The following is a 12,116-nucleotide window of genomic DNA, read 5'->3' as shown; positions in this document are numbered from 1 at the left end:
ATATGGGGAAATATTTGTATGCCAATATTTTTGCGGCGATATTATCACATGGAACCCTTAAATCTGCAGCTCATTTTTCTGACGAAGCCAATCCTGGATCAGATCCTTCCTGGCCAACAGATCCATGAGGGTCTTCTCCCCATCAGCGCCGCTTATCCCTCGCCTGTCCTGTGTGGGGTCCCTCAGGGATCTTGTGTTTCCCCCACATTCTACAACGTGTTTGCGAAGCCACTCTTCGATATTCTTGACCATCTGGGTGTCACCTATACTAATTACGCCGATGATTCCCAGATGTTCATACCTGTCACGGGCAAACACACTCGACACCAAAGAGCTAAATGATGTCTATCAGGTCATTCAGGCTTGGATGGCACAACATGGGTTGCGCCTGAACGACGAGAAGGCCAAGATTCTCACCCTCGGCTCCCACTTCAGACTCAATAGACTAGACCCTGCATTTAAATCCTTCATTATTGATGGCAATACCATCAAGGTATCTATTTACACCAAAACCTTTATCTTTACTCGACCTTGTCTCTCACCCAACAAACCAACGCTGTTATCTCTGCGTCTGCCTACATGTGCAAACTTATCACAGCATGTCGACTGGACCTTACCACCTCCAACTGCACCATCCTTGCTAGAACCCTGATTATGTCTAAACTGGATTACTGTAATGCCCTTTACTTACGAACCAGTCAAAGGAACATCAGCAAGCTTCAGGTAACCCAGAACAATGCCATCAGGGCAGCTCTAAATATTCCAAGGAACCAGTATATCTCAGACACTAGACTGAGCCTCCACTGGCTCACAAAGAATTTCCCTCAAAACTCTCGCACTCATGCATACATGCCGAGCTAACCAGTCCCCAGAATATCTGGCTACCCGTTTCTCCCCTCTCTCTTCCACCCGGCCAAAGTGATCCGCACAGGCTCATTGCCTATCCTTGCCTAGATATAAGCTCAGGAAAGCCGGTGGATCCAGTTTCCCACTCCTTGCCACCAAATTGTGGAACTCACTGCTTATCCTACTCCGATATTAACCTTCTTTCCACTTGTTCAAGTGCAAAGTCGTACTGTGGCTCCACAAGACTCGTACATTTCCTGCGTTGCTTCAATGCTTTAATGATCCTTTTGGCTCTGGGTCATTTAACTTGATGTTGGCCCACAGGCCTGTATGTTGTAATCTATCATGTCATTTATTTATAAATCTCTGTACTTCTACCGTCATGTAATCTGTATTATGTAAATTTGTTTTGGCCTGTATATTATGTCTCTGTAGCCACAAGAAATGCACCCAGATGCTCTTTGGCCAGGTGCGCTTTATAAATAAATAAAATACAAATACAGACTAATCTTTAATCATAAGCCTTTTCGATCACACAAAAACCTTTCAAATGCGCTTCAGCGTTTACCCTTGGAGTCCCTTTTCAACATTCAGGATACTATGTACCGCACACAAAGCTGAGTACTACACTGATCCAACCTATCCATTGTCTTGGAATAGCCTGTATGTATTTGCTCGCATTATCACTCTCCTTTCTATGCACCGATATCCCAAGCAACTTCTTGGTGGCTGAACATCCCCTGCGCCCCACAACCTACTCCCCACGCTTCTGTCAGTTATGGTGCCAACAGAACCTATCGCTTAAAGGGGAACATGAAAGGCTGCAATAACATAGGGTGGAAAATTTAATTGATAACAACTCTAGGCTCAGTAGGAATAGAGAACTTTACAAAAGCAAAAACCTAGGAAATTATGAGCTACAGGCAGGCGCACAACACCTAGCAAACAAGGAAGCAACACAGGAAAAATTAGTAACAAACTCAGTATCACCTAGGGAATGAAAGGAGCATAGCAAACCTAGAACAAACTCAATACCTCCCATTCCCACTCAGAAAAGGAAAACTGAACTGGAACATGGAATACTTTGAGGGCATGGCAATTTCAGGAAAGCGAGCTACGCTACAAATGAGTGCTCGTGTAAAAACTAGAGTCGGTACCAACAACACTGCAGGTTCCGTGACAACATCATTCATGCATGCTCAAGAAACAAGAAAACAAAGCAGTGGACAGCAAACTCAGCAAGCACTGGTAATGCCAACAGGGTTTCGACTTTTGTGTAGGCATGGGAAAGGCACTAGCCAAACACTGCTGTGGTGGTATTAACTGACGAGTAATAGTAGGAGGTGCAAAATGGTGCAAGTACCTGGATATGTAATGGCAGTGGCTGGCAAAGGCCTAATACTTAAACACAAGCCAAAACTGTTGGCTTTGCCAATGCTTGTTTTAACAGGACTTCAGTGAAGGACACACATTGTGCTTATAAATCGAGTGGCTGAAGGCAGACCTGGTTAAGACACATTACACCAGTAGCGTGTTTACAACTCCAATTAAGTCATTAACTCCCTAGAAGACTGCTTTGAGAAAACACTAGCGGGCACTTCAAGTGCAACGTTTGATGGTAAGGCTTCATTACAGTGAGCACACAGAGTTCCCATGGGGAGATGTTCTGGGCATGGAGGGGCTGGAACTGGGTGGGAGTGGCCATAGGGATTAGCATGGCCCTGGGCAGTCAATGGGTGTTCATATAACCAAACTCCTACAAGCTTTGTCTCGCTCCTCATGTGCCATTTCTCCCTGCCTGTACTCTAATGCAATATATTTGGTTTGTAGGTGGTGCTAAAGCTCATACTAAAAATCCGGAATAAAAATAGCCAACTACTGTTGGAACAGGAGGCACAATGCCAACTGGCGCACTGCATCAACACCCAATACTGGACTGACTCAAACGAAGTCTTTTAAATCTCTCCGCTGTGATCAAATGCTAGCACCTGCCCTTCCTTGGCCTGTAAACATAGAGACAAAGCTGTGTCAAAAGCATTCTAGGAAATGTAGTCTTTAGAATAAAAAGGGTCACTGACTTCCACAATCATGAAACGCATATGGATTTGAAGAGAATTCTCAAATGCAACCCTAGTGCTTCCAAAATACTACTGCCATAAGCTACAAGATCTGGAAGCCAGGTCCTGCACTTTAAAAGCCCGGCAGACCTTCCACCTACTGGTGGGAATGTCTGCAAACTGAGACGAGTGTGCCTCTGTGTCTGCGCATGAACACGTAGCACACACATAATTGGTTTAAGTTTCTGGCTGCAGGCCAAAGCCTATTGCACAATGGATTGCAAGCATTTTCAAAAATCTATTTCATTAGGTATTTGATGTAGTTCTGGGGAAAAAGAATTCCATAGCTTGGAATCCAGCAAGAACAAAACTCTACCGATAAAGTAGAGACACGGCAAAGAGGTTTTTAAAAAGTGCCAACTGCACTGGTATCAAAGATTCTAGCCCATAGGGATTTCTGAATTTGGTACACTATACTTTGAGGCATGGCATTTAAAAAACGTTTACAATGGTATGTAAACGTATGCATTCATTAGAGGAGCTATTAACTCTGTTAAGGCACAAAACAAGCCACACTGCTGAATGCCAACTGACCGGTGGCTCTTTAGTCGAAGTGTCCGTCAGACCAGCTTAAATGGAATGAAAATAAATGGAGAAGGAATTACCTGTGGCCCAGACCACAAATGCCCTGCCATTAAGATTTGAACCCTATTAACATCACTTACAGCTTACCTATTTGAAAGCTGGATCGTTTAATTATGCCCAGTACACAATATATTTTAGCACTCTGGCTTTGCTCTAAATTCTTGCATTCACCATAATGTTGATTGTTTTTCCTAAGAAGAATATTGGTGGACACAAGATTGAAATGCTGTTCTGTTTTCTCATAGAGTATGTACTGATGTCCAGACCCCGTGAAATGTTTGCAACCTGGTGTGACATTGGCATTTGAATGACGATGGAAAATTCAGTCCAAGATCATTGATCATCATGATGCATGAGATCATATTTCTGGCTACAGCTGGGTGCTACTGATTCGATGATAAATGCTGTTCTTCATCCAGAGTCAGAGCTGACATAGCCATGTCCCATCGAAGGGAACCATTATAAACACTGATCGCCTGATCTACACCTGACTGATTGATATTCTTTGCCCAATGGACTTAGCGTTGGTTGGCAAAAGTCCCAGGATGGCCCACTGAGCACTCCACAATGGGCATTGTTCCGACTGGCAAAGCTCTGAGGAGGTCCAACTGTGCACTTCACTTTGCACAGTAGGCTGAGGTCTGAGATTGCTGTCGGCCTGCCATCTAACGTACTAAGAAAGGAGGAGTTGAGGGGTTTCTGTTTGTTATCAAGGACAGATTTCTCTCAAACAAAAATATCCCTTTTAATGTGTCCTTAGTATAATGACCGTAGTCCATAGCCAGCCCCTCCTCCCTCCCCCTTTATCTTCCATTCACTGATCCAAGTGACCCTGTTTTCAATACATCTATGAGCGACACAGACTCAGATAAAACATGTTCTGCTGAGGGAGAGACCTAGACAGAAAATTAAAACTCTCTGCAGAGGCCAGATGCAGGAATGTGGGGAGAATGCCATTTGTATTGCCTATGCATTGGCATGACATTTTATTCTATTTTATTCCATGTTAGGCTGAATCATGCAATTTTAGTCTGTTCTGCTGTGCCGGTTCACTCTTACACGTAATACAAAAAAGGCATTTTGGGCTTAACAGTCCCCTCTTTGGTGCCCAATATACTTGTATACAACACAAGGAAAAGAAGGGCAATCCAATTTAAATATTTTTTTATAAAAACTGTTAACTAGATAGCTATCCCTGGTGGTCCTATCTCATCCTAGAAAAAGTTGATGTGCTGCCTATCCAGGTGAGGCACAGAAGTAGAGAAGTATCCCTATCTCTGCACAACTCCTATTCCACCACAAACAGTACCTTTGAACAGTGTTCTACATTAACATTAGAAACAGTGTGTGAAAAATTGAGAAAAAAAACAATTACAAGGTAGGACGGAGCTAGTCTCTGTGAACAACATTAATTCTTACTGCTCATCCTAAACATATAAAACGCTTCCAAACAACTGGTTGGAATAAATAAATCTCTGCCCAGTCACTCCTAATCGTCTGTATGTGAGTAACTGTCACACAATATCTAAAACAGTGAGAACTCACCAACACTCTAATGATTCTTCAACTTTCCTTCTAGGGGGTGAGCCATATAATCTTGACTCATCCCTCTATTACACTCCAACCAGGGATAACACTATCTTGATCCTGTGAGAAGTGGATCACCTTTCTAAACAAGGGTCCAACTATTTGTCTTAATTTTTGTGTTTGGTTTACATTTTGTGGTTTAGCTGAAGATGGGGCTATAGTAAATCTTGAGGGAAAATATTGTGCTAACAATTCTGTTTACCTGGTTGACAAAAAGGACTTCCATAGGACTCATAGGAGTGGAGAGACGGAAGCACCGGCACTGTTGCTTCTGTGAAAATACTGCAGGCAGGTGCCATTGCATCCGGCAGGTCAGGCCTGTCGGACGCAATGGCCCCCTCCCGCACGGTTGTAGTGTGGCGGACTGGAAAAGGGTGCCGGTACGGTGCGACCGGCACCCTTATTTCCAGACCACCACACTTGTAATGAGGGTCAATATCTCAGTTATAGGGTGTTCCTTACAGAAATAGGAGTCCCGGTCTTCTGGTGGGGCCTCGCTCACAGTGAGGTCCCGCTTTCAAAAAGCCCTAGGGAAGGTTTTGCTTAGCTGACTCCGCTCACCTCTCAAGCCTGTTGGGGGTCGAGGGGGGGTGGTTACCCCCCAAGTCCCCAAGAAAGAAACCTCCAGATTTGTCACACTATCTTTTAATGTGTTATCACAGTGATGCCCCTGAATATTACGTGCATAGCTTTCAAGAATACATTATTTTTTAATTATTTATAATTTATAGATGACCACCAAGCAGAAATATAGCTTACTGGTGTTTTTCCCTCGAATCGGGGTGATCTGGTTTCCCCAGGCTCTACAATTCAGCAGAAATAGTCTTGTTATAGGAGGAAGATTGGCAGTCATTCAGAATATAAATTACAAAATGTGAAGCCCCTCTACAGTTCCCCAGAAATATTGCTCCTGCCGTGTGCCATTTTGTAACAATATACTGAACATTTCCTTTTGATATGTGACTCTCTGCCTCTTAGTCCTTCCTTCAGAGAATTTGTTGCTGGTATTGTTTTGAACCTCCCAGTAGACTGTATGCTTTTGGCCATTCTTGGACTTTGTCTGTCTGAAGCCTCAAACACAACGCAGCAAATGTTTTACTGGACAGTCTTGAAGGTGCATATCTTCTAAGGTAGGTATTGGGCCCACCTCGTGTTAAAAGACAGACGGTCTCTATTTGTATTACTGGTCTTGCCTAACTTTCAGCGCCACTATACAATTCTGTTTTGACCTATAGGCACTGTAGCATAATTTCTTCCATATCCCTTTCACCTGTCAGGTGGTCATGGAGAAATCTTGGAAGTATGCATTGTTATGACACAAAGACCCACATATGCCCTCTCCCATTTCCTCCTCCCCAAAACACTGATATACAGTTTTCAGTTTTGTGATTTTATTTGGGTTTGGGGATATGAATTTCTCTGTGAGTTATGTTTTTGTGTGTGCGTTCTTTCACTGGACTGAGAGCACATCTGCCCTTATTCATTTCTAGGATGTCAAGAGTAAATGGGGTTTACACACAAGGACATATGCAAACGTTTGCATTAAGTGCAGGTCCATCATGTTTTGAAGTGTTAAAAGGTTTTATAATGCACAAAATCACCATGGTAGTGGTTTCACAGCATCGAGGCTTGTCTAGTGTTGGGCCCCCACCAATGACAAAAAATATACAAACATAGGGTGCTCAAGGTAAATTATGTCAAATGCTTTTGATTTGAAAGGGGTATTAAATATATCATGTGTCTACTGACAACCCATACTTAACTTCATATGGTGGTTGGTATACATGGTCAGTTTGTGTATTGACTAACAACGTAATAGAGAACATAGAGTTATGGGGCAGAGCAGGGAATGCTCATGTTAGAGGCTGTGATCATTGTGCATCTCAGTTCCCAATAATTAGATTTTTCTATTTTACTCTCTACCCCTCACCATGAAAGTATATATCTTACATCTTCTTGACTGGGATCTACTTTCACAAGAAAATGATGGCCAGTATATATTTTCTAAGTGTTCTTGAAGTTAATGTGATAATCTGACGTCAGCTGTGTCCTTTGAACAATCCACGATTAATTAATCGCAGAGCAGCAAAACAAAACACATTTTCAAGTGTTTCAAATATGTGCATGAGGGAAGAAAATCTTCAGATTTGCAGTGCTAGAATTGGATACTGTAATTGCTGCTCTTCTGGCACAAATCCCTTCTTAAAACCTTGTTAAGTTGGGCCAAATCTGGTGCAAGGATGAGAGATGGTGTTCTTCAACTTCAATCCTTATCCAATGAACAACGTTTTGTGTTTACTGCAGACTTATAAACTAGCCTATTGTTAGTTTCGACAGTAAATGTTTTTCTAAAGAACATCTCAGGGTTTCCTACCTCCAACGCTAAAATGCCATTATTAACTGAGCTGAATCTACACAGTATAAGCTGCTTAGTAATGATTAAACGGTTTCTCTACTTGGTAAGGCTCTGGAGAAAACCAAGATTAAACAAATCTAGGGATGCATTAAAGATGTCTTGTCACAAGAGGGAGGGACAAGCGCCCTGTGATTTTTTTAAATTATTTTTTTGCATATCAGGAAACTCACGGCTACTTTGGGTTATCCAGAACTTTGGTCAAACCCAGAGTATATCGATAAAACTAAGATTTAATTAAGTTTAAATAGCAACACTAATAGGATGAGATGTTGGTTGCCAAATTGCAAAGTTCAGCAACGCTAAGCCTTTTATTGGAATAAAAAAATCTATGCTGGGAAATTAGAAATATCTGGATAATATGAACCCAACATTTTTGGGACTCCTCTTTATGAAATTCACATTTGGTACCCTTCCTCTAGCAGTGAGCCTACAACTTTGCGACAATGGCAACACTTCTGTATTATTGTACTCTGGATTAATCTAATGGTGTTTATGAATGATGTGATTTTATTCTTGTGTTGTTATCTATGATGTAATGTCGATATGATCAAATAAACGAACAAACATAAAACCATGTTAATTGGGGTCATTTGTTTTTTTCAGTGGTTAGCATCATTTCTAACCCAAATCTGCTGCAACGAGGAGACGTATTGTTCTTGAAGTTAAATCTTTATCCAATGAACGTATTGTGTTTACTGCTGACTTGTAACATACTCTATTGTTGTGTGATTAACACCTTGAACTTGCGATTGTACACATTCTTTAAAAAGAAATCTGGGTTTTACCAAAATGTGTCTTATTCATTCTACTTTGAGTGTACTCAAGTTATGTTTAATGAAACTACAGCTATAGCCCTCTTTGTAAAATGGAAAGGCCTTTAGATTAAAATGTTCTTGTTGTTTTTCAGGAGCTGACTAGTGCGTTGATGCATGTGAAGCTGCACCTTTTTGTCCAGATATTTACACTTGTCTTCTTCCCAACTGCAATTTGGTTTTTTCTCCAAGCATTATCAATTACACCGATCAATGAATGGCTTTTAAAAGGGTATGTTACCAAAGAATTAATGCATCTTTCTTCATTGTTTCTATGGTGTCTTTTGGTGTTAATGGATTGCTTTTTCACTTATTAGTTAGATTTTCACTTGAATCAAAAATGTAATGGGTGCAGTTTCTTTTTTATGGAGTGTACTGTTGAGTTTCATTTGCTTCGTCCACACATGCAGCTAGTAATTGAAAAGGGGGAATTTGCTTCCTTGTTTAATTGAAATGCTCTGTTGTTGCCTATAATGTCTTTCATGCCAAATTTTCTTTCCATGCTCGGGGTTCCTTTGCTAATTTGAATTCCTTTGGCACTGTCCGATCATGGACATTGAACAACACACTCGAACAGCCTGAGCGAAGGGGCTTTATTCGTATGTATTCTTAATGATTGCTGTTCAGAAAAACAAATAATTCAGTGACTTGGACAAAAGTCCAGCCTAAATTCCTCTCTCTTTAGGATGTCTTAGGCTGGCCCATTCCGCCTCCCACAAATGTTCTGCAAACCTTTTTTTTAAAATGATTAACAGATCCCAAAAGATGTCTTATGTGGAACAATCAAGGTAGTTTCTCCTTCCAAACTCTGTGGGAATCTCATCAAACACAGGCCTTTCACTTTCTCTCTTTTTTATATTTGTATCTATTTTACTTAAACACACACACTCACTCCCATGTTCGCTCTCTCTATCTAAGGTCTCCTTATAGGGTTCACAAGACTTTGCAGCACCTCCCATCGATCTGCACGATCCGACCGCGGCTGATTTTGCCACGGTCGGAACGTTTGCATGAGAAAGTTTGCACCTTTCTCATGCGCACACACGTACATACTACGGGGGCTGCAGGGGTTTCCCCCACAACCCCTGCTCACTATAGCGTGAAGTATAGTGAGCGGGGTGTTGCGGGGGACACCCCCGTTTTATTTTTTGCGGGTGTGCTACGGGGGTGTCCCCCGCAACACCCCGCTCACTATACCAGACAGTATAGTGAGCGGGGTGCTGCGGGGGAGGCCGCCACCATTTTTTTTGTTAATTTTTTTTTTAATTTAACTGCAATGCTACCACCAAAGGTTCAAACTTTCCCTCCCTTTTACAATCCCCTCCCATCAGACTCACTGTTAGGTTAGAATCACCACCACATGTTTTGGTAAACCTCCTTTCAGGTGTTGCAGCCTTTTGTGGAGAAAGGCGATTATAGTGTAACCATATTGGGAGGAATGGTGGATGAGTTTTTCTTCAAAATAGCGAGAACTGCTATACATCTTGTCATAAACACACATATCTAATTTCGTGTTAACATAATGGTGACATTACTTCACATTTCTGACCTGCAAGTGTGCTCACACCCTCATAGATTTTTCGATTTGGAGAGTAATTCTCCAAGCTAAGAATCTGTTCTGTGGATCAGTGTGTTTTTTTAAACATATTTTTCACCCTACAAAAGTTACTTTTTTTTCATACTCTACCACACACCCCGTAATTAACCTATTGCCCTGTCCCCAAATTAAAGTTTTGGGACACTTCTGGAAATCTTTTTAGCAATTACGTTCTGAAAACGGGGAGTTGTTTAACTTTTTTTTTTTTTTGTAACAACCTTTTCATAAATGCAACTTATTCCACACCATAAACGTATGGAAGTTCTACGTTTTGGCGAAGAATACGTTAGTGACCTATAACATTAGTTATACATCATTGGCATATTCCATAGATTCATAGACAATCCTGCCCTTCTTTAGGTCTGACTGTGACCTTTCTTAATTTTTCGGATGTTTCTCCCCCCCAAAAATAGTGCTAAAATGAAAGATCTTGCATCCCTTTTGTGATGTTATCTGAAAAGTTGGAAACTGTGTCCTAGGCAGAGGGCTTGCACAATGTTTAAAAAAAAAAAAAGAAAAGATGTTTGGGGGACAAAGAAAGCCCGCCCTTAATGTGGCCACAGTTCTCATGGGCTCCTAACTCTAGCTCCACTCATCTGCCAGATGGTGTTTCAGTGGGTCTTGCTCATTCGGATTGCAGTTTGGGAAGCTGCACTCCTAATCAAGATAGGGGGCAGTGAATCAGCTGATGGGGGGGATACAGTTCAATTGAGTGTTACCTGTTAGGCAGAATCGTATGCAGTACCCTGGGAACACCACACACAATTAAGACTACAAGTGCAAGTACACATTCACCTTTGGTACAAGCGTGTACTACACAGTAAAGTGGTAGCAATGGCTGAGCAGCCAGATTTATCTCAAGAGTAAAGTGAGCAGTATCAGAAGTTGCACAAAGGACAACAATTAGTATGGTTCAAACAAACACTGATTAAAGGTTTCTGCGTAAACAAATATACATGTATTTACACCATCAGTTATAAAACAGTTCACTAATCTAAAGCAGCAGAAAATAACAATCTTAACACACTACAACAAGCCCCAATCAATTCTGGACAGGTTAAGCTCAAAATGAAGTGTCAGAAAAATGGCACTCCAGCAATTTGAAAAGGGAGGAAAAGACAAGGGTATCCAAAAGGCTTACTACAACTAGGATGCAAGGCAATAAGCCTGGGCCAATGTTAATGGTTCTTTGCCGAGGATCACACAGTTCAGAGTAGTTTGCGGTTAAGTCTTTGCCAAGAGTTCAAAAAGAGGTTGGTCGGAAGAAAAGTTATTCAAAGGAGAAGAGAAGGACAAGCCTTCAGAGAGGCGAAAGATTTCAAACACTTTCACCGCGGTCGGACGGAACGAACAACCGAGTTTGCACAGCACCTTAAATGAAGAAGAATGCTGTAGCTGAGGCGCTTGTTCCTGGCAGGTCCTGCAGGCTCACGGTTCCTGAAGCGACTGTCGTGGTGACAAGAAGGAGGAAGACTGGAGGGTCCTGCACTGTCCAGGGAAGAAACCACCAGCAGAGCAAAGCGTTGAATAAAAGGTGCGCTCTTTAAAACCCAGACAGGTTCCGTTCCTCCTGGCTATCTGGTTCACTGCAGCGAGGCACAGCAAATTCGACCAGGAGAGGAAGGCCGGCGTTTGGTGTTTGGTGAGCTGGTTGATCCCATCAAGCTCAAGCGAAGAAGATTCCTTGCAGATCTTCTCTATCGGAGTTTCGAGCAATTCGGACCTGCAGCAGGGCTTCACCGGGTTGTCCAGTAGTTGCAGCAGTCGTCTTCCTTCAGCTCCTCGTCGGTTTTCTCGTTCCAGTGGTGACTCTGCCTTGCAAGTCCCAAAGACCTGCTTTTAAGCAGTTTTCCCCCATTCACACAACCTGGCTGTCAATCGCACAGTACAAAAAAAACACCAACAGCCAAATTATCTCTTTCTCAGTCCACCTTGATAGCTGGGCAGAGGGATGCAAGGATGCGTTGACTATTTCATACACCCAAAAGTATATAGGAAAAAGACCTGCCACATTATTACACATAGTTAAAACAAAATGTATTCATAAGATAATTATAAAAACAAAGGTATTGGTTCTAAGTCCTTTCCACAAGGCACATCATACACCAAAATCAACAGAAAAAAGAGATCCACTTTCTCAAACCTCAGTAATGTCA

The 12,116-nt window shown here is 42.0% G+C and overlaps 1 protein-coding gene across 3 annotated transcripts in view; it reads left to right on the top strand.

Annotated features, from left to right (window-relative positions):
• The window catches only part of SLC10A7 (solute carrier family 10 member 7), a 1,071,777-nt gene that overhangs the window by 143,825 nt on the left and 915,836 nt on the right, over positions 1-12,116 (top strand). For all 3 annotated transcript variants that reach the window (XM_069631237.1, XM_069631239.1, XM_069631238.1), the window contains exon 3: positions 8,459-8,595. In XM_069631237.1, the coding sequence (XP_069487338.1) occupies positions 8,459-8,595 (137 nt within the window). The remainder of the gene's footprint in view (positions 1-8,458; positions 8,596-12,116) is intronic.

Source organism: Ambystoma mexicanum, chromosome 6q (assembly GCF_040938575.1).
Source record: "Ambystoma mexicanum isolate Mex_15411 chromosome 6q, UKY_AmexF1_1, whole genome shotgun sequence".
Classification (NCBI taxonomy): Eukaryota; Metazoa; Chordata; class Amphibia; order Caudata; family Ambystomatidae; genus Ambystoma; species Ambystoma mexicanum.
Note: the sequence above shows the minus strand (reverse complement) of the source record. Positions and strands in the feature narration are given on the sequence as shown.